Consider the following 23,511-nt stretch of genomic DNA (forward strand, 5'->3'; position numbering starts at 1 on the left):
CATATATATTTATATATATAGGCCTATATATTTTTTTTATATAATTATGTACATTTATAACACTATACCTTGTATTATATTACCTTTGCATCAGATTACAAAATAAACTAATTAGCGTTGCTATGAGGGTGTTTCTGTCAATGACAACTTTCTCTCTTCCGATTTATATTTTCCTCTTTTTAAAGTTGTGGAAAACACTACAGTGGAGTTTTTCTTTTGCTATGTGAGCAAATGGGAACAAGAAAAATATATTTAATGTAGTCTCTCATGCAATTGGGGGCGTGGCTAATATATGTAAATAATACATGAGGTGATTATTATTATTCATTATTATTCAAAATGGTAAAAACAAACTGTTTCTGTGTACTAAAAATGTAAATCATAAACTTGAAATCGCAATCCCTCATTATTTTAATGTTACAATATTAACTATAACTCCATTAATTGTTGTATTTTGGTGGAATAATGCGGATTTTTTGTTAGGAATACTGTGTGAGTTCATGGGATCAACATGAGCCACATTCAATAAAAAGCCTAAGTATAGATCCCTCAGACACATGGAGGTACAACGCTTTTAAAGCCAATAAAGAAGACAAAGATTTCCTTTAGTTTATGATGTCTCTGTGTTAGCTGATAGAAAACAAAGTATTTTTACACAAATCCATGCAACATTACAAATTGTAGCCTCATGAACAACACTCATACAGTTTTGGCAGTCTTGTTTTCTACAGTATTGCTTTATCCCTGACGAAGCGCTAGAGTAAGGCGACAACAAAATGTCAAAACTGATATAATGACTACAGCTTAAAATGATTACAAAAATGTATTGCATTAACTTTTGTTGTCATATTTACTTTATTTCACACATGTAATGGGCCGACACATCCCGCTGACTTACCGAAATTGGGTGTGATTAAAAAACGGAAAATAAATAAATACTTGTGGAAATTAATACAAACTGGGTTCGCTGCAAGTCCTGAATGAAGTAGATCTATGTGAAATAAATATGGTGGCAGGAACAAAAGGAGTGTCTATTTCTGCAAAAAACAATCTGAAACAGGTCAGGGATTGTGCAAGCTTACAGACAAATGCTCTAACAGACCTACACACACATCTGGCTCAAAAACAGCTCATAAAATTGGCCCAAACACACTTCAAGCTCTCATCCATTCACAGTAAATCAATGAAAAGTGACAACAAACACACCCGCACGGAACTAAAGAGGTATTGCAACTCCTGTACAGTTTACTCTGCCTTCTTGTGGGCTTTCTCTCCTTTCAGTGCCACACGAACGCTGGACCACACTTCTGTGTAGAGCAGCGTTCCCAGGAACACCACGGCCGTTCCCACCCAATGCCAGGCTGTGAAGGGATTACGGAAGTACAGGATGGAAATAATGAGGCTCAGAAACTTGCGCAGTGTCACCACCAGTGTGACCGTGAGCGAGGCGCACTCTGTGGTCAGGATGAAGACGCCGCGGATACACACATATCTGAGAAACCTGGATAAGGACGATATACGCAATATAAAACTGACTCTTGGCATGCAATTAGGGTTCTACAGTCTTGTCCAATAAAGCCCATAAACAACATGTTAATTTGACAAATATGAAAGGATACTGGGTGATGACGTTCATCAGCAGGTAAAACCACATGACTGGCATAGACTGACCAATCACAGGGATTTCCACTGGAGCTTTGAGAGAAAGTCATCGGTTTGTCATTTCCAAAGCCAAATTTTTGAAGGCTTATATTCACAGAAATAAACAGTTTTATTCCGCAAGGATGCATTTAATTTATCAAAAGTGACAGTAATGACAATTATACGATTTCTATTTTAAATAAATGCTGTTCTTTTGAACTTTCTATTGACCAAAGAATCCTGAAAAAAAAATTGTATTACAGTTTCCACACATATATTACACATTTTATTCCACACGATAAAACGACTTTATTCTCGAAATGTAATGTTTATTCTCACGATTATTTCGACTTTTTTCTCGAAATTTAACGAGTTTTCTTCTCTAAACACAACAACTTTATTCTCAAAATGTAATGAGTTTATTCTCAAGATTGTATTTCGAGTTTTTTTCTCGAAATTTAACGAGTTTTCTTCTCTAAACACAACAACTTTATTCTTGAAATTTAATGAGTTTATTCTCAAGATTGTATTTCGACTTTTTTCTCAAAATTTAACGAGTTTTTTTCTCTAAACACAACAACTTTATTCTTGAAATTGAATGAGTTTATTCTCAAGATTGTATTTCGACTTTTTTCTTGAAATTTAACGAGTTTTTCTCGAAACACAACGACTTTATTCTCGAAATGTAATGAGTTTATTCTCAAGATTGTATTTCGAGTTTTTTTCTCGAAATTTAACGAGTTTTTTTCTCTAAACAACAACTTTATTCTCGAAATTTAATGAGTTTATTCTCAAGATTGTATTGCGACTTTTTTCTCGAAATTTAACGAGTTTTTCTCGAAACACAACGACTTTATTCTCGAAATTTAATGAGTTTATTCTCAAGATTGTATTTCGAGTTTTTTTCTCGAAATTTAACGAGTTTTTTTCTCTAAACACAACTTTATTCTCGAAATGTAATGAGTTTATTCTCAAGATTGTATTTCGACTTTTTTCTCGAAATTTAACGAGTTTTTCTCGAAACACAACGACTTTATTCTCGAAATTTAATGAGTTTATTCTAAAGATTGTATTTCGAGTTTTTTTCTCGAAACACGACTTTATTCTCGAAATTTAATGAGTTTATTCTCAAGATTGTATTTCGACTTTTTTCTCGAAATTTAATAAGTTTTTCATGAAACACAACGACTTTATTCTCGAAATTTAATGAGTTTATTCTCAAGATTGTATTTCGAGTTTTTTTCTCGAAATTTAACGAGTTTCTCGAAACACAACAACTTTATTCTCAAAATGTAATGAGTTTATTCTCAAGATTGTATTTCGACTTTTTTCTCGAAATTTAACGAGTTTTTCTCGAAACAACGTCCTCTTCCGTAGAAACTTCTTTAAAAAAAAATGTTTTTTTTTTTTTAAAAACATACCAACCCTAACTTCTTGAACGGTAGTATATAGTGATGAGGACTAATTTACTAAGGCCATGTTATTTTACTCCTGGTATTAAGATGCGTTTTGGACGCTCGGATCACATGTAGACTAGGGAGACACATTCCCATTTTAGCTTTAAACTACTCTAAACTTCTTCAAACTTTCTGGTTCGGCTTTCTCAAGCCAACTTTTCTAGTAAATTTATCTTCAAACCAAACCTAAATAATGTTTACTCATTAGATCAGTAGACGGACTTTTGTGTCTGTTTGAACACATTCGACCACATGAGCGTTTACACTACGAAAGCAATCCGGTCGAATGTGTTTTCAACACCTCTGGAAGTGTCTAAAGTGGACAAGCTCAAAGCGTTTTAGACCCTGTTTACACCTGTATTTAGTGTCGTCTACATGTGAACCGATCAACCAGAATGCATCTTAATACCAGGAGTAAACAGGGCCTAAATGACTCCCTGTTGAATGAGACTCACAGCTCTGGCTGAAGAGCACGGCGTGTTTGTAGATGTCCGTTGACAGCAGGAGGAACCCTGGTAACGGCAGACAGTGCTGAAATAAAGGCCGAGAAATCAGACTTTATCCCACAAACTCATATATGACAGCATCATATGTTCAGTTAGGGACTCACATTGTAGAACAGAGCCTCCTTCGAGTGTTTTCCGTACTTCTTATACAGAGTTTCCTGGAAAATCCCCATCCTTGCAGACATCAGCAAGGCGAACGTCAGCATGGCGATACCTGAAACACAACAGCACTAATTTAATGGAATATCTTGCTTACGTGACTGGTTATGGGTACTCTAAAATAAAAAATTAAGTTCAGAAGGATTTCACTTCTCACATAATATGTGAGTATTATACTCCGTCTATAACTGTTTTAGGGTAGGTTCAGAATAGCATACTAACACACTCCTGATACTATTTTAGCAGTATAGCACAACCATTTAAGAGCTTGGGATGGGTAAGATATTGTAATGATTGTAAAGCTGAATTTTCAGCATCATTACTCCAGTCTTCAGTGTCACATGATCCTTCAGAAATCATTCTAATATGATGATTTGATGCTCAAGAAACATTTCTGATTATTATCAATGTTGAAAACAGTTGTGCGTTTTCAATTTTTTTGTGGAAACCGTGATACATTTTATTTTTCAGGATTCTTTGCTGAATAGAAACGGCTGCGTTGAGTGGACAGCACAGTGGACCAACACCTGCCGATGACATGGCTTCCCAAACCAACACAGACTGTGGAAACTTCACACTGGACTTCAAGCATCTTGGATTGTGTGCCTCTCCATTCTTCCTCCAGACTCTGGGACCTTGGTTTCCAAATGAGATGCAAAATTTGCTCTCATCAGAAAAGAGGACTTTGGTCCACCGTGCTTTATTAAATCCAGAGTCAACGCAGCCGTCTACCAGGACATTTTCAGAGCACTTCATGCTTCCTTCATTTTCCAGCAGGATTTGTACCGGCCCACACTGCCAAAAGAACCAAAACCTGGTTCAATGACCATGGTATCACTGTGTAATTACTGTGTGATTTCATGTAATATTCTAATTTTTTGAAATCCTGTTTTCGTGGGTTTTATGAGCTGGAAGCCCAAATTATGTACAAATAAACAACTAAATACTTGAAATCATTTAAGTTGTGGGCCCTGAATCTATAATCTATGGAAGTTTAACGTTTTGAATGGAATTATGGAAATAAATAAAACTTTTCCATGATATTCTAATTTTTTGGAAAGGGTCTGTATATATATATATAAATGCTGACCCAGACTGACCGGTCCCGTGCAAATCTTAAGTGAATTACCGTATGAAACATTCTACATTCTACTAATAATGTGGATATAACCATTTTAAATGCTTATTTTTAGTAATGCCAAAACATTGAATGTGCAGTGAGGATATTACCCAGAAGCCAATGGATGAAGGCATAAACACCATCTTCCTCTGTGGCCCCTTTCTCAACACTCTACATAAGGATAAACCTGATGTATTAGGTGCAGATAAAATGTGAAATAAAACATTGAAATGCAAGTATGTTGTGCCTTTTATAATATGAAACAAGTACTAACACAGTATTTTGCAACTCACCACTTGTCTGGCCGACATAATAGTGCATATGAAAATGCCCAGAGACACCAGCGCGATGGAGAGATATTTACTCATCGAATATCTGTAAAGTAATAATGTGACTGAACAATAAACTGAAAGTTAAAGAGGACCTATTATGCCCTTTCACAAAGTCTTGATTTAGATTTAATTTCCCTCATATTCTCTATTGTTGCAGCTCCTCTCTTCCCAGTCTGTCAGTAACACTCTGTTTACTTCCTGTCTACTATGAAGCCCCTCCTTCTGAAAAGCACACTGTGCTCTGATTGGTCGGGTGGATCAGTGTGTTGTGATTGGTCAGTGTTTGGGAAATGTCCCGCCCCTTTCCATAACCTCCAGTTTCAACACACTCCTAACTAACTCAACCAGGCCCCGCCCCTTTATTCTGCGTATTAATTATTTAAATGAGGAATATTGTGACGTGTTCGTTCCCGGAAGAAACTCAAGACTACAAACGCCTCGTTTCAGGGAGTTCAGAAACACTGACACTGATATAGAGAATAACTCCCGCTGGAGGGACTTTGTAACTTTGCAGAGCTTCTTCATGCTCAAACACCAACATTACACATTAAAGAAAAGATGAACATATAAAAAGACATAATAGGTCCTCTTTCAGTAATGATTTTGTGCATGATCTTCAGCATACCTTTTCTTCAAGATGACAATACCAAGAATCATGTTTGCTATTAAAGATCCCTGTGAACAAAACGAGAGGTTAGAAAGATCTATAAGGCACAGTCCAAAGCAATGAATGAATGAAACAAATGACACTCACTGATCTGAAGATCATATGCAGTGGCATGGCGATGTTAAAGTTCAGGGCGTAGTTATTGATAACGCTGACGGTAAAGAACATAGTCACCATGATCACGTAGTTACTGCAAAAGAAGAGGGACATTGAAAGTCATGAAAGACAGCGACGTTAAGCTGTAGCTTCTGATGGACAAGAGGGAAAATCAATGCTGAATGCAGATAATGTAATGCATCTAACAATGAGCATCCATACAATATTTTGCAGCAAATTCATCTGTTCCTTGGCAAAATTAGGCAGATTCCAGCATGAACAGATTTGCATGACATGCCCTCATACTGAAAAAAATTAATAATTAATTAAACGTATAAATTACAATGCTTAACTAAGGTAATTTTTATTTATTTTACAGATGCCCACCTGAAGTACAGTACAAAATCTGTCCTGAAGCAAAACCAGTGAATGTAAGAGATGTGTCTTATCTGGTCTGTGATTCTAGATTTAGCACAAAGCCTGTAACATAAGTCATCTTGCTGAGGTTCAAAACTGCACGACTATGTTTGGAATGGAATACGAGTGTAACGCCGGAGTTTTCAAACTGGAGTCCAGGGAGTGACAGGAGGCACATGGAAAAGTCCAGTCATTTTTTTTTTTTAAATAAATAAATAAATGAGAATAAAATAAATAATAAAAATAAAATAAGTAAATAAATACATTAGATTAAAAAAATATATTAAAATATAAATTAATAAATAAAAAATAAATAATAAAAGTCTGTAAATTATTATTATTATTATTAAATTATTATTATTTTTTAATTTGTGTATAAACTGGGTGTTTATAAAATATATTTTAAGATGGGCTCTCTCACATAATCATGGGGCATGGCATCTAAAATATTGAAACCCCCTGGTTTAACGTACACTGTGCAGTACAGTATATTAGCTTTCAAGTATATGAAACATTACGCAGTATTCTATATTGTTGTCACAACACCACATTCAGCAAGTGGTATCCAGTTTTCATATCCGATATTCGATGCAAATATGAGTTACACTTTATTTTAAGGTGACGTAGTTACATTGTACTTACTCAAATAAGCAATATTAATTAACTACATGTACTTACTATAGAGTTGCGGTTAAGGTTAGGGTTGGGTTTAGGGTTAGTTCCTTGTAATTATGCATCATTTACTGTTATTACTATAGTAAGTGCATGTAGTAATGTTTAACTCATGTCACCTTAAAATAAAGTATTACCCAAATATGTACACCATGAAAAAGCATGCACACTGAAAATATATATATATACATACATAATGTTCACAGCACTGATCTGTCAAAGCTCTCTGAACTGAGCTTTGACTTGCAAATCGCCTGTACCAGTAACAAAGCAAGGCGTTCACCTATCACCTATAATAATATAATAATTAATAATGGTAAACTGCCTTTTACCACCTCGTTCAACAAGCAAAACTGGTTGTTTCAGTAAAAATGCATAAATGTGCAGTTCATTTTTGTAAAAATTAATGAATGAATGAATGCACAATTGCACATATAACATAATGGGATGAGAATCAACTACTAATCTAGTCTGAGAAGCCAAAAGCAAATGGTTAGAATTAAAATGCACGTGTGTACATGCAAAATGTATAAATTATTAACCTGAGGGGTATGTGTGGCTTTTTGCGTCCAAAGTTTGTCTCAAAGATGAACCCCTCCAGTGCGATGAAGGCAAACTGGGCAAATGTGACAATATTTCCACATCCTGGGAAATCCCTGTAAAATATGTGATTTAAAGAAGTGAGAACTGACAGCATATCAGAAATGACTGACACTGAATGATCATAAATGAGAGAAATGCAACTCACCTAACCAAAAATTCCAAAAACACAACATTGCTGCAGCAACCAACAAACACCAAACTGATCGCAAACAGCGTATTCATTATCAAAGGCTAAAATGAAACACTTATTTCAGCAGTTATTTCAGCTTTGCACTAATCCGGATGCTGGCATTGTGAATAATACATTTGCAAATGTTCCTGCACTTCAATGAACACGTCTCCCGACTAGCGACAGACATGCGTTCCTGCTTCCCACCTCCTCTTGTGGGATTTGTAGTTTTTTGTCTCTAATTCAGAATGCATCCGGGTACGAATGAAAACTACATTTCCCAGCATCACAAACGGAAGCGAGTAGATTTATTCAAACGAACAAACTTTGCCAGTATTTACGTTGGAGTTGCATAATCGCGAGAGGTAGTAATAAAATAGCTTTTAAATAAAATAAAGTAAATAATAATGATAATACTATAAACAATGTAAAAAAAAATTGCAGCGCGTCTCCTGCGTCATTTCAGGCTTTTAAAGTATCTCTACGTGTTTCCGGTGTCGTGGCGATCACACACAGAACAGTTTTACTCTTCAGTCAGTAAAGCAGCTGATACACAACACAAACATGATTTCATTATCGGATTCACAGAGTAAGTCAAATTTACTGTATGTTTGCGTTATGTTAATCGTGATAGAAATCGAGAAGTGAAAATGCGGCTTTAAAGCTGGAAATGTTCTTACAGTGATGAAAGAGAATGAATGAGGATAGACGGCCTGGCCTCTAACAGTACAATCAAATATTGTAAAACTCTTAAAAATTAATGATGAACAGCGATGCCATGGTAATAGCACTGCCATTATGGTTTTATTGATTTATTTCAAAAAGGGAAAGTGTACATTAATAAACATCCATGCATGTAAATGTAACTGTTACCCAAATTAGCCCGAAGGCTAGTGTAATGTACTATAGTATGTAAATATGGTTATCTATCTATCTATCTATCTATCTATCTATCTATCTATCTATGTCTGTCTGTCTATATATCTATCATTTATGTCTATCTATCTATCTATCTATCTATGAAAGATATATTACCATGGCATTCTCTGAACAAGTGCTGTGGTGTACTATGCAAATACCATGGTATATGGTAATCAAATCTTTTCCAAAGCATAAAAAAGAAAAAGCTTAATACAATTGCAAGTTGTACAACAGTATTACTTTGTATTCTTGAAGTACTTAATGTTAATTTCTGCAACCTCTCAAATATGACTCCTTTGCATGCAGTAACTCTCTACAGATTTGTAATTCAGCACTAATGAAGTCTGTTCTTGTGTTTGCTCAGAGATCGGGATGGGGCTGACGGGTTTCGGCGTGTTTTTCCTCTTCTTCGGAATGATTCTGTTCTTTGATAAAGCACTCTTGGCCATAGGAAATGTGAGTGTGTGCTTTAGCATGGAAACAAAGTTGTGTTTGAATGGAGTAGTGCTCAGATTTGTGTGATGAAATGAAACCCTCCTTGAACTGAACATGGATGTCTGTGTGTGTCTGTAGATCTTGTTCGTTGCAGGTCTCTCATTTGTTATCGGGCTGGAACGGACTTTCAGGTTCTTCTTCCAGCGGCATAAAATGAAAGCCACTGGTTTCTTCCTGGGAGGTGTTTTCGTGGTGCTCATCGGATGGCCGATTATAGGCGTAGTTTTGGAGGTCTATGGATTTTTCCTTCTTTTCCGGTTAGTTGTTGTTGCTGTTTTATTCACAAACCCTGACAGTGTGGTTTTGCATGACCATAAAGGGGTTTATTTTTATTTATTTAAAGCTACACTATGTAACTTTTTTTGTTCAAGATTAACAGATTTAAAGTCAGCATGAAACGTAAGTTGCGATAGTCATTTCTTCCCTGTTGTAACCATAGGCTGCAAAAAAATATATATACATATATATAGATGACATGTCTCCACTTCCTTTGACTGTAGAAAATGTCACCGAAACATCCCAGAAAGGTTGTTGCTGATTACATAATTTAGAGCCCAAGTCACTCACTGGTATCAAGGTCCCGCCCATAGACCTTATTCACAGCAGCGCCATCTTTGATTTTTAATGGGAATGAAAGCGAGGCTGTGAGGGATAGACATACCCTTCAGTGGGTTGTACTGTTATTTCATGTATTATGTTGTTGACGAAACACTGCAAAAATATCTTTCCAAGAAATGTACAAAAACTCCAGACAACATGAGCTGTGGAAATTTTTTAATGATCTTGCTTTTACAGCGGATACCAATGAAAACACGGCGAGTCTATCCCTCACAGCCTTGTTTTTATACCTGTCATGGCGCTGCTCTGAATAAGGTCTATACTCCCACTCCTGCGGACTCGATCGCAAGCACAGCTGTCAATCATGATGTTACAGCATGTTTTTATAGCATATTTCAACGTGGATAAGAACTACCTAAAAAGACAAAAAAACATCCTGGGGAAAAATATTATTTTAAGTGTAATTGAATTTTTTGGTTTGGCTCACGTCCCATTTGATTACATGGAGAGGGTGGGTTTTATGAGCTATACTGCAGCCAGCCACCAGGGGGCGATCAATGCTTTAGCTTCACTTTTCAGGACGTTTGCGAAATTGCGGCACACCTGGTTGTAACGCATATCTGACCAGTGTGTGTATTATCCATCCTAAATAGTACGTGAGATAAAAAAAAAGTGTTTTACAAAGCATTGTATATTGAAAAGAGCATGCCAAAAAGTCCCCGGATGCGAAGTGTGGCTCCATGCACACTCTAACGGCTAATATTACCCACAACCCATTGCGCTTTGGAGGAGGATTCAGTTCAGAACTACAAACACTAATTTATTATGCAATTTTATGATGTGATTGTATGTCTTAAAGCTTGTATACTCAAAAGTATGTACTTTTTCTTCACAAAAAGAGTATATACTTTTAGGGCGTAGTATAAGTAGTTGGGAGTGAAACAGCTTCGCAAACAAGAACAAATGTAGGGCGGGGCTTGATTTTGTCCATGGGGAATTGATTGGATGGTTGTGGTTTGCTATTGGTCGATCTCATGTGAGTGACAGGTTGCCCCGCCCTCACGCCAGTGTACGCATCATCAGAGAAAAGATGTCGCTGCAAGAGCGAGAGGAAGTTATTTTGATTAATGATTATGAGGGCACATTAATTTGTCAAAAAATTATGTGCATGGATAAATCATTTATAACAAATACTGAATTTAATAATACTTGATTTTAATTGCATCTCTATCTGTTTTCAGGGGCTTTTTCCCAGTAGCGATTGGCTTTATTAGGCGGGTGCCTATTCTGGGATCTTTATTGAACCTTCCCGGTATCAGTGGAGTAAGTCAACCACAGTTCACGACTCTAGTCACTGGTTTGGTATTTTGCGCTTGCATGACAGAAATCCTGTCAAATGATTCATTTTGACAATTGTGTTTTTGTGTTTCTCTTTCAGCTAGTGGATAAAGTCGGCGAGAGCAACACTATGGTATAACGGTCAACGGTTTAGTTTTCTATGAGTGGCTCTTATTTATATTTGTCATGATGTGCTTCGGGCTCGGCGTCTTGCTGGCCGACCTCTCTGAACCACAGATCAGATTTTTGATATTTTACCTGTGAAGAAGTTTGTGTTTTTTCTGGGACTGATAACCAAACCAAGTCAGGCGCTGTCATTGTTGCTGCATCACGCGTCTCCCTCCAGGGGGCGACGGGGACCACCGATTGCACCCCGAAACGACGATGAAGTTCACCTGAAGGAATCACTGGGTTCTGAATAAAGTCGTTACTGTTTTTAAAAAAAATGATGTTTTTTACGTGCCAACTGGTTTGTCTCGCTCTTTTTAATCATCAACATCATGAGGCTAATTTGGACGTTTTCCACATGAGCTCCACCTAGTGGAGCGGAGACTGTTTCATCTCTTCGTGCTCACCAGGAAATTCAGCAACCTGCGTGATATGCTGTTATGATACATGACTGACTTGTTTAAGTATTTGTACATACTTGAAATGTGAGACTAATATACATTTTTACCGACAAAGATTCTGTTTAATAAATGGATTAAATCTTTGATGGTCCAGCAAGTGTTGCCCGACATCACATTTAAAGCCTTATACAAGTGCAAACATTACACAAAGTGTATATATTTGTAGCATTTGCCTTACATATTGCACTTCAATATCAACATTTAGTGCGTACATTGAGTAGTTCCTGTAACCAAGAGTCATTTGGAAGAGCAACCATGTCAATCAAAAGTTTGGACACGCCTACTTATTCTTTATGCCTATTTTTCACATTTTGTGATCAATAAGTGAGAAATGAATACTCTCATATTTGAGTTTTTTCTTTGTCTGGATTCCAGTTCTTCTTACTCTGTCAGGGCATGCATCAACCATCTCGAAATGCATCATGGGAGGTTTTTAAACCTGAACGCTTGATGATGCTTTTCCTTCACAATCTGATCCAATGCATGCATAAAAATAAAAATAAATTTAGTATGCAAATCAAATGTTGACAAAATTTATATTTGTTTACAAAGCGAATTTGAAGCATTTGAGCATAAACATTTTTGGAATCAAATGGTTTTTAAACATCAATTCAGTAAATTGTATCCAAACTTTTGACTTGTAGCATATAATATTTGCTATATTTCACCATAAGCTTTAAGACACCAAGATCATGTGTTTCTGATTATTTTAAGTATGTAAATTCAGACCCCTAAATCATTTGATAGTACGATTTATACACTGTCCGGCCAAACAAACAAAAAGTCGCTGTTTAGATTTAAACAAGCAAATGCTTAAGAGTCAATGATTGGCTCATTATTGCAGTGATTATGTTTCCAGCATGTTATATGTTTGGCATCAGTTTTTCTAAGTAGTCTTTAAATGTTGTGATGTTTTTCCATCACGAGGCGCATCAGTTTTTGGTCCAGATCTTGTGTTATTGTCAATGCTCCAGCACATCCCAGAGACTTTCAGTGAATGTAAGATCTGGGGCCGGTTTCACAAAGCTATTTTAGACCGGTCTATAGTGTTAGACAAGTCTAAAATTTGCTCATAGACTAGTCTAATGCAAGTTAGACTGTTTCACAAAAATAAAGACTGACTTAATTTAGACCAAAAAAATTAGACACCTCTTACCCCCAGGCTAACTTAGGTCTAAGACTCTGTTACCTTGGCAACCAGCAGTAACAATCAGTTACAAACAGCCAAAAGAAAAGGGAAAATGGCTCATAATTTAAACATTTCTTCTTGTTACTACATTCTCCGCTAAATTTCCCAAGTAAAATGTCCTTGTAACTGTTATACTCCTCCAACAAACACATATTTCCCGCTGGGGTAAACTGCACTGAGCGGTTGAATGCGCTTACTCGATCCGCCATGTTTTTTGTTTTGAAAAGTGTCTTATTTTACCCAGAATGCATTGCAGTGTAGTCCTACTTAAGATAGAGTGTTAAGTGCTTTGTGCAACGGTCTGATTTAGATGTCTATCTGAAGTCTGACTATCTACTATATCTAAGCCATAGTCAAAGTCTATCTTTGTGAAACCGGCCCCTGGACTCAGAGGAGACGATTCATGTGTGAAAATGATTATTCATGATTCAACCATTCCTTCACAATCTGAGCCTGAGGAATCTGGACATTGTCATCCTGGAATATGGCCATAATGTGTCTTCATACATGGTTGTTTAAGAGATGAAAAGCTACACACTCCATCAATTATGGTTAGAGGAACTATTGCCAAACATGCTGGAAACATAATAATCACTGCAATAATGATAGACTCTTAAGCATTTACATATTTAAATCCAAACAGAGACTTATTTTTGGCCGGGCAGAGTATGTTTGCATTACTTAATACTAGGATATTTAAAAAAACGCAACACCTCTAGTGAACCGCTCACGGGAAGCAGTGATCAAACATCGGACGCAGTGAATAAAAGCTCTTGGTCGTGAGTTAGCGAGCGCTACAGGTCTTTCAGGTCTTTCTGGATGTGCCACAGCATGTCTGCGCTCTTCTTCAGCTGCGAGACCTCGTCGCTGGTCAGAGTCATGTTGACCACACTGCCCACTCCAGCGCTGTTCAACACACACGGCAGGCTCAGGAACACCTCGTCCCCGATCCCGTACATGCCCTGCAACACACATCTGCGTTCAGGCCTGGAAATGGGTTTCATCATTGGTTTACTGTAGGATATTAAATTAAGTTCAAAACGTAGGAGCCTAAACATTCAGTCCTGTCAATCATCATTACGAGCGTACTACATGTGACCCTGGACCACAAAACCAGTCATAAGTCGCACGGGTATATTTGTGGCAATAGCCAACAATACATTGTATGGGTCAAAATGATTAATTTTATCTTTTATGCCAAAAATCATTAGGATATTAAGTAAAGATCATGTTCCATGAAGATATTTTGTACATTTCCTACTGTAAATATATAAAACATTTATTTATGTGAGTGAATGCAGCACAATCATGAACATAAATGCAGAACTTTAAAGGAGATTTTCTCAATGTTTTGATTTTCTTGCACCCTCAGATTCCAGATTTTCAAATAGTTTTATATTGTCTTATCTTAAAACCATACATCAATGGAAAGCTTATTTATTCAGGTACAACCTCAATTTCAAAGAACTGACCCATGTGACTGGTTTTGTGGTCCAGGGTCACATATATGGGCTGAATGGGCAGGCGAACTAGTGAAAGGGTTATGAACTGTCATGAATTACTCACCCTCATGTCGTTCCAAACCGTAAGACTTGAGTCGTGTCTCTTCAGAAAATTTGGACTAAACCACTAAATTCATATGGATTAGTTTTACGATCTACTTTTTGAAGCGTCAAAGTGGTAGTGCAAAAGTGTGTAGCCGTCAATGGAGGGACAGAAAGATCTTCATTTGTGTTCTGAAGATGAACGAAAGCCTTACGGGTTTGGAACGACATGAGGGAGAGTCATTACTGACAGATTTCAACTTTTTTGGGTGAAGTATTATCACAAGCATTATAATTGTCTAATATAACTTCATAAATGTCTGGTAACACTTTATCTTAAAGTGTCCTTGTTACATATGTTACATGTACTTACCATAGTAATAACAGTAAATTATGCATAATTACATGCAACTAACCCTCAACCAAACCCTAATCCTTCCCTAACCCTATAGTAAGTACATGTAGTTCATTAATATTACTCAGTACTTAAATATATAATTACACTGTAACAATGGCACCTTAAAATAAAGTGTAACCAAATGTCTTTACTGTCACTTTTGATCAATTTAATGTATTATTTCCGTTTTCTTTTTTTAAACTCTAACGGACCCTGAAGTGTTGAACATTAGTGTGTGTATTATATGTAGGGTTCAGTGACCCTGTCCTGACCTTCACCATGGTGGAGACGGGATGGACTCGGTTCAGGTTCTTCATCAGACTCTCGCTCAGGTCGGCCACGCTCAAGCCGATGGCCCAGTTAGTGTAACCTTTCAGTCGGATCACCTCGTAGGCACTGCGGTGAACACATCAATAAAGAGTAGTGCATACTCACTTCTGTCTTAAATTTAACCAAACTGAATTATAAAGTATATTTATTTGTGAGATAACGAGACACAACACTGAATCAATCATGCAATGTAGTGAAGTCACGTGACGACAGTGTTGCATACTTTTTTAATGTTTATTGTTCCTTTCGCATACCTATTCATTAATTAGGACTAATATCTAAAAGACGAACTCATTGACGTACCTGTCCACGACATTCTTGTGCGTTTCTTTCCAGTTCTCTCTGTCCGTGTCTTTGCCGATATCAGGATTGAGTTTCTGCAGACTGACTCCTGCCACATTAGTGCCGCTCCAAACAGGAACTGCAAAACACACACACAGAGGCCATGAGTTCTTCAGTGATTTTACATGTTCAGAATTTGATGGCAATATTTATGGTTTTATTTTATTTTATGTTTATTGGTAATTAATAGAATGTATTTTATAAAAACATAACATTTTACAATTTATATAATTATATATGTATAATTTATTATTATTATTCATATTATTTAAATCTTGAATAATAAATATTAATAATTATTTTAATAACTACTATTTTATTATTTATTATATTAATTAGTATTTATGCTAATAATGCATAAGAATTATAATTATTTTAATATTTTTATTATACATAATCCTAATATATTTTATTAATTACATAATTTATATTTATTTTTATAATTAATGCAAATTATAATTATTTCACTAATATTTTATTATTTATATTTTATTATGTATTATTTTTAATATATTTTATTATTCATTATTATTTATTTATAATTTAATATTATATTTTAATTTATATTTTATATAATTAAATAAGCAAATATTTATACAAATATTGTATAAATTTATTTTATATAATAGTAATATAAATATCTTTACTAATATATTCTCACACACACACACACACTGGTCTGTATCGTCTCACCGCTGGAGTCTCCGTGTTCTCCCAGTATCCACCCGCTGAAGCTGCTGGGATGGATGCCCAGCCTCTCGGCCATCAGGAACCGGAAGCGAGCCGAGTCCAGGTTTGTCCCGCTGCCGATGACGCGGTGCTTCGGGAGGCCGCTCAGCTTCCAGGTCACATACGTCAAAACATCCACTGTAGCAGAAAAACTGTTAGAAACGCAAATAAAGTGTGGTGTGTGTGACCCAGAGAGAGAGTGTGTGACCCAGAGAGAGAGTGTGTGACCAGAGAATGAGTGTGTGACAGTGTGAGTTTGAGTATGAGTGTGTGACAGAGATAGTGAGATGTGTGTGATAGTGAGAGTGAGAGTGCGATTGTGTGACAGAGAGTGTGTGTGTGACGAGAGAGTGAGTGTGTAACCCAGAGAGTGAGTGTGTGACCAGAGAGTGAGTGTGTGACCAGAGAGAGAGTTTGAGTGTGAGTGTGTGACAGAGATTGTGTGTGTGATAGTGAAAGTGAGAGTGCGATTGTGTGACAGAGAGTGTGTGTGTGACGAGAGAGTGAGTGTGTGACCAAGAAAGTGAGTGTGTGACAGAGAGAGTGAGTGTGTGACCAAGAAAGTGAGTGTGTGACAGAGAGAGTGAGTGTGTGACAGAGAGAGTGAGTGTGTGACACTGTGAGTTTGAGTGTGACAGAGAGTGTTGTGTGATAGTGAGAGTGAGAGTGTGTGACAGAGAGTGTGTTTGTGTGATAGTCAGAGAGTGAGTGTGTGACACTGTGAGTTTGAGTGTGACAGAGAGTGTTGTGTGATAGTGAGAGTGAGAGTGCGAGTGTGTGACAGAGAGTGTGTGTGTGATAGTGAGAGTGTGAGTGTGTGACAGAGAGTGTGTGTGTGATAGTCAGAGTGTGAGTGTGTGACAGAGAGTGTGTGTGTGATAGTGAGAGTGTGAGTGTGTGACAGAGAGTGAGTGTGTAATAGTGAGACTGTGAGTGTGTGACAGAGAGTGAGTGTGTAATAGTGAGAGTGTGAGTGTGTGACAGAGAGTATGTGTGATAATGAGAGTGTGAGTATGTGACAGAGAGTGTGTGTGTGATAGTGAGAGTGTGAGTATGTGACAGAGAGTGTGTGTGTGTGTGATAGTGAGAGTGTGAGTATGTGACAGAGAGTGTGTGTGATAGTGAGAGTGTGAGTATGTGACAGAGAGTGTGTGTGTGATAGTGAGAGTGTGAGTATGTGACAGAGAGTGTGTGTGTGTGTGATAGTGAGAGTGTGAGTATGTGACAGAGAGTGTGTGTGTGATAGTGAGAGTGTGAGTATGTGACAGAGAGTGTGTGTGTGTGATAGTGAGAGTGTGAGTATGTGACAGAGAGTGTGTGTGTGATAGTGAGAGTGTGAGTGTGTGACAGAGTGTGAGTGTGTGACAGAGAGTGTGTGTGTGATAGTGAGAGTGTGAGTGTATGACAGTGGGTGTGTGATATTGAGAGTGAGAGTGTGAGTATGTGACAGAGTGTGTGTGTGTGATAGTGAGATTGAGAGCGTGAGTATGTGACAGAGAGTGTGTGTGTGATAGTGAGAGTGTGAGTGTGTGACAGTGTGTGTGTGATATTGAGAGTGAGAGTGTGAGTATGTGACAGAGAGTGTGTGTGTGATAGTGAGAGTGAGAGTGTGAGTATGTGACAGAGAGTGTGTGTGTGATAGTGAGAGTGAGAGTGTGAGTGTGTGACAGAGAGTGTGTGTGTGATAGTGAGAGCGTGAGTATGTGACAGAGAGTGTGTGTGTGATAGTGAGAGTGAGAGCGTGAGTATGTGACAGAGAGTGTGTGTGTGATAGTGAGAGTGAGAGTGTGAGTGTGTGACAGAGAGTGTGTGTGTGAGAGTGTGTGAGAGAGTGTGTGTGTGTGATAGTGAGAGTGTGTGTGTGATAGTGAGAGTGAGAGTGTGAGTGTGTGACAGAGAGTGTGAGTGTGATAGTGAGAGTGAGAGTGTGAGTATGTGACAGAGAGTGTGAGTGTGTGATAGAGTGTGTGTGTGTACCTGGGTTGGACACCACGATGAGGATGCAGTTGGGACTGTATCTGACGATCTGAGGGATGATGTGTTTGAAGATGTTGACGTTTCTCTGCACCAGATTGAGTCTGCTCTCGCCCTCCTGCTGTCGCACGCCCGCCGTCACCACCACCACACGAGAGTTGGCCGTCACAGAGTAATCTGAAGGACAAAACATTTCACTCTCTTAAAACAAACCACTCAACCATATCCTAACATAACACAAAACATATCAACAACTGCTTAGCAACACCCTGGCAACCACCAGCATCACAGTGGCGACTTTTGCATGAGTGAGAAACACTGAGGAGTTGAGGTGACAGAAGAATAAAGGAATGAGGCGTGTGTATGACAGAGGAAGTGCGCTACCTTTGCCTGAGACGATCTTGGGTGTCTTTAAGAAGAGACTTCCATGCTGTAAGTCCATCATCTCCCCCTTGAGTTTGTCCTCGACCACGTCCACCAGCGCCAGCTCGTCCGCCAGCTCCTGCACACACACACACACACACACACACACACAACATTTAACAAATAACTCACAAATTACATATACTCATACTACACACAAGTATGTACTTGATTTTAAAAATACATTTATAAAACACTGACTTTTTTAGACACATAATGATAGATAGAAATAGAAAAATAGAAATAATAATATGTATAATACTAATAATACTTATACTACTACTTCTAATAATAATAATAATAATAATATGAAAATCCAGGGGAAAAAAAGAAATAATAATATTAAAAATCGATATAATAATGTTTTTAGAGACTTTTCTGCTTGAATAATCTCTAGACAGTTACACCTAGACATTATTGACGTTTTGAGTCACAAAAATGTAAAATATGAAATAAAATAATTAAAACTGAATGTTTTTCATATAAGAAATGTATTGAAATCATAGTCTGTGTATTATATATATAGTATATATAAGTCAATGTCACATCATTGGCCAATACAGGTTTTCTTCAAACTGAATTTACTTTTGTCCTAATCTAGTTATTTGTTGACCTGTTAGACTCAGATTTGCTCATCTGTGTTTGTGCTGGTCGTGGTTCTTCACCTTTAGTCTAGTTGGACAAAGGGATCAAAGTCAAGCGCAGACAAACATGACCCAAATCTACTGAAAAATGATTGATATTGTGACCCACTGACCTACTGACATCATCAGCATGAGCAACATGTTCATACCCTCTTGCACAATCAATAAACAAACAAGGAATTTGTCCAGGAATATGTTTGTGCTTTGGTCACAAAGTCTGAGTTCTGTTGGCGAGAACAGCCTGTCACGATCAACGACTTCATAACGTTCACAGTCTCACCCGTATCAGAATGCTGACGGCACAGGCCATGCCAACCTGTCCCACGCCGACCACCGTCACTTTATTCCTGGGCGGCTCGACCGGCCCGCTGAACAGAGGAGTGATGAGCTTCTGCAGAACTGATGCCATCTTCAACACTATAGAGGAGGACAATCATCAAATCACTGCAAACACACACTCACACTGCAGAGGACAATCATCAAATCACTGCAAACACACACTCACACTGCAGAGGACAATCATCAAATCACTGCAAACACACACTCACACTGCAGAGGACAATCATCAAATCACTGCAAACACACACTCACACTGCAGAGGACAATCATCAAATCACTGCAAACACACACTCACACTGCAGAGGACAATCATCAAATCACTGCAAACACACACTCACACTGCAGAGGACAATCATCAAATCACTGCAAACACACACTCACACTGCAGAGGACAATCATCAAATCACTGCAAACACACACTCACACTGCAGAGGACAATCATCAAATCACTGCAAACACACACTCACACTGCAGAGAACAATCATCAAATCACTGCAAACACACACTCACACTGCAGAGAACAATCATCAAATCACTGCAAACACACACTCACACTGCAGAGGACAATCATCAAATCACTGCAAACACACACTCACACTGCAGAGGAGGACAATCATCAAATCACTGCAAACACACACTCACACTGCAGAGAACAATCATCAAATCACTGCAAACACACACTCACACTGCAGAGGACAATCATCAAATCACTGCAAACACACACTCACACTGCAGAGGAGGACAATCATCAAATCACTGCAAACACACACTCACACTGCCATCTAAATGGGGACATTCCATAGACATCATGATTTATATACTGTACAAACTGTATTCTCTCCCCTTACACTAACCGTACCCTTAAACCTGCCCATCACACACACACACACACTAACCGTACCCTTAAACCTGCCCATCACACACACACACACACTAACCGTACCCTTAAACCTGCCCATCACACACACACACACACACACTAACCGTACCCCTAAACCTACCCATCACACACATACACTAACCGTACCCCTAAACCTGCCCATCACACACACACACACACACACACACTAACCGTACCCTTAAACCTGCCCATCACACACACACACACACACACACACACACACACACACACACACACACACACTAACCGTACCCCTAAACCTACCCATCACACACACACACACACACACTAACCGTACCCCTAAACCTACCCATCACACACACTAACCGTACCCCTAAACCTACCCATCACACACACACACACTAACCGTACCCCTAAACCTGCCCATCACACACACACACACTAACTGTACCCCTAAACCTACCCATCACACACACACACACACACACACACACACACACACACACACACACACACACACACACACACACTAACCGTACCCCTAAACCTGCCCATCACACACACACACACACTAACCGTACCCCTAAACCTACCCATCACACACACACACACACACTAACCGTACCCCTAAACCTACCCATCACTCACACACACACATGTCTGGTTCGCTATATTTGTGGGGACTCTCCATAGACATAATGATTTTTATACTGTACAAACTGTATATTCTCTCCTCTTACACCAGGGTTCACCAATCTCGGTCCTGGAGGGCCGCTGTCCTGCAGAGTTTAGCTCCAACCACAATTAAACACACCTGAACCAGCTAATCAAGGTCTCACTAGGCATACTAGAAACTTTCAAACCGGTGTGTTGGAGCTGGTTGGAGCTAAACTCTGCAGGACAGCGGCCCTCCAGGACCGAGATTGGTGAACCCTGCCTTACACTAACCCTACCCCTAAACCTGCCCATCACACACAACTTTCTGCATTTTTACATTTTCAAAAAAATATAATTTAGTATGTTTATTAACCCATTTCCCTCGTGGGGACCGCTGGCTGGACATTTGGTTCCCACAATGTAATATAAACCTGTACACACACACACACACACTCACACACTAACCGTACCCCTAAACCTGCCCATCACACACAACTTTCTGCAGTTTTACATTGTTAAAAAACCTGATTTACAAATGAGTACGTCCATAAAGGGAGGTTTTGGTCACTTCTGGGTACAAATTTGTCCCCAAAATATAGTTAAGTAGGTACACACACACACACACACACACACACACGTCCATCTGCGTAATATCTAAATTATTTCTCTTAAATGGCAATGATATGAAAAAGAGCAACTGGAAACTTTTTCCTGTCTCTCAGCATCTCATCTAGAGATCTCTACAATATCTCAAACTGAGAAGACACCAAATTAAAAATAAATCAAATATTAAATTACTAATTAAAAATAAAAAATAGAATTAAATTAATTGTTAAAAATACCTCATTGATTCTAATAACATGCTTATAATCATTTACATATATATTATCATTCTGGGAAAAACAATTACCTAAAAACCAGAAAGAGGAAAAATTTACAGGAATATTTTAAAGAATCCGAAAGGAAAATACGAAGTTAATTTGAGGCGAAGCAAGTAAATCTCCAGAGAACATGTTGGTTAAATCAGTCCCAGATTAAGTTTTGCCTCAAACCATGTTGATGATTAAAAACCTCACCAAGCAACAATTCCCAAAACTCAGTCAACAGAGCAGCAAATGGAGAACCTCACCTCATAATCAAAACAATCATAATAACACACAGATGATAGAAATAAAGCAGCATGTGGCAGATTAAGATCTCACCGTTACACAGATGCTCTTCAGTAAATCACACAGGCATCACAAGAAATCTGCTGTAATGAAGAACCTGCTTCATGTTTATAATATCTGCTGCTGTCTGGATCAAGGTCACTTACAGGACACTCCTCCAGTGATGGATCATGTGGACAAACACACACGTCCTGTCCTGTCCTATATACACTCAAACAAACTCTGATCCTCACATAACCCTCCTCTCGTTTCCAATCAAGGTCATTTAAGACTATAATGTTCAACATCCACTCTTGTTAAAACACAAGCACATGCCAGTCTTACCATGTGTGTAGAGGCTTTGCGCGCCCAGGTAGAGATACCACCATGACACGAGCATGTTATTGTGTGATATATTTATATTGCTCTGTCCTCTGCAGTCAGTGCTTTGAGTGCCAGGCTAATGGAGTTACTGTAATCCGCTGCCATCTGCTGTACAGCCGCTGAAACACACGCTGAGAGATTAAAACCACAGGGAAATCACACGACACTGGTCCTGAGTTTATACTGGTGTGTGTGTGTGTGTGTGTGTGTGTGTGTGTGTGTGTCAGGCGCACAGGTAAAGCTGTGAATTAGCGGAGTTCATTCGCCTGATTGACACCTGTCACTTTCTGATTAGCCTTACTTATGAGTGACACGAGGCGGGGTCAGACAGCAGATAGACTAGAGTTTAAAACTACCTCAACAAATTACTTATTAAATACTCTTGACATACAGCAAGCGAAATGTGCATGATTGTCATATAGCCTAACTATACTGTATGTTTAGCATGCAGGCTAGCTACATTGTGCCGATCTTATTGCCGATAATCAACAAAGTTTTAATCCAAGCACTGATACATCAAAAATTAATCGGATTATCGGCCAATATTTTATTTAAATTAGCCTACTGTTATCGGTATGATTTGGCTGTTAAAAATAGCGCCTGTTTTGTCGGGTTCAAACTATATGACACATTTAAAAATAAAATAAAAAACATCAATACATCTCTATAAAATTGGTCTCTGGTGTAGCCTAGGCTAAGCCATAACTGCAGCATGAACTAAATATATGATTTGCATAATTTATCAACCTTTTTTTAATAATGTCAGATT

At 38.1% G+C, this 23,511-nt stretch overlaps 3 protein-coding genes across 4 annotated transcripts; 1 reads left to right on the forward strand and 2 right to left on the reverse strand.

Moving 5' to 3' along the window:
* Positions 1-586: 586 nt before the first annotated feature.
* On the reverse strand, positions 587-8,042 carry slc35b4 (solute carrier family 35 member B4). The gene is made up of 10 exons (XM_084095103.1): positions 7,816-8,042; positions 7,610-7,723; positions 5,970-6,072; positions 5,841-5,890; positions 5,177-5,258; positions 4,994-5,054; positions 3,709-3,818; positions 3,554-3,629; positions 1,620-1,695; positions 587-1,492 (listed from the first exon to the last, which is right to left on the reverse strand). The coding sequence occupies exons 1-10, from the start codon at positions 7,890-7,892 to the stop codon at positions 1,246-1,248; spliced, it is 996 nt and encodes a 331-aa protein (XP_083951229.1). The 5' UTR covers positions 7,893-8,042; the 3' UTR covers positions 587-1,245.
* A 237-nt stretch (positions 8,043-8,279) lies between these two features.
* On the forward strand, positions 8,280-11,836 carry golt1bb (golgi transport 1Bb). Its single transcript, XM_084095104.1, has 5 exons — positions 8,280-8,428; positions 9,125-9,216; positions 9,334-9,512; positions 11,055-11,136; positions 11,252-11,836. The coding sequence occupies exons 1-5, from the start codon at positions 8,404-8,406 to the stop codon at positions 11,288-11,290; spliced, it is 417 nt and encodes a 138-aa protein (XP_083951230.1). The 5' UTR covers positions 8,280-8,403; the 3' UTR covers positions 11,291-11,836.
* Positions 11,404-22,942, reverse strand: ldhbb (lactate dehydrogenase Bb). 2 transcript variants are annotated; one of them, XM_084095102.1, is made up of 8 exons: positions 22,413-22,710; positions 19,633-19,769; positions 18,670-18,787; positions 18,289-18,462; positions 16,276-16,449; positions 15,544-15,661; positions 15,183-15,306; positions 11,404-13,931 (listed from the first exon to the last, which is right to left on the reverse strand). In XM_084095102.1, exons 2-8 carry the CDS (start codon positions 19,759-19,761, stop codon positions 13,764-13,766), a joined length of 1,005 nt encoding a protein of 334 aa, XP_083951228.1. In that variant the 5' UTR covers positions 19,762-19,769; positions 22,413-22,710; the 3' UTR covers positions 11,404-13,763. The 2 variants fall into 2 exon arrangements, with proteins under 2 accessions (XP_083951228.1, XP_083951227.1); XM_084095101.1 differs by having other exon boundaries at positions 11,622-13,931; positions 22,704-22,942.
* Positions 22,943-23,511: the final 569 nt, after the last annotated feature.

Source organism: Abramis brama, assembly GCF_963993115.1.
Source record: "Abramis brama genome assembly, chromosome: 20".
In the NCBI taxonomy this organism is placed as follows: domain Eukaryota; kingdom Metazoa; phylum Chordata; class Actinopteri; order Cypriniformes; family Leuciscidae; genus Abramis; species Abramis brama.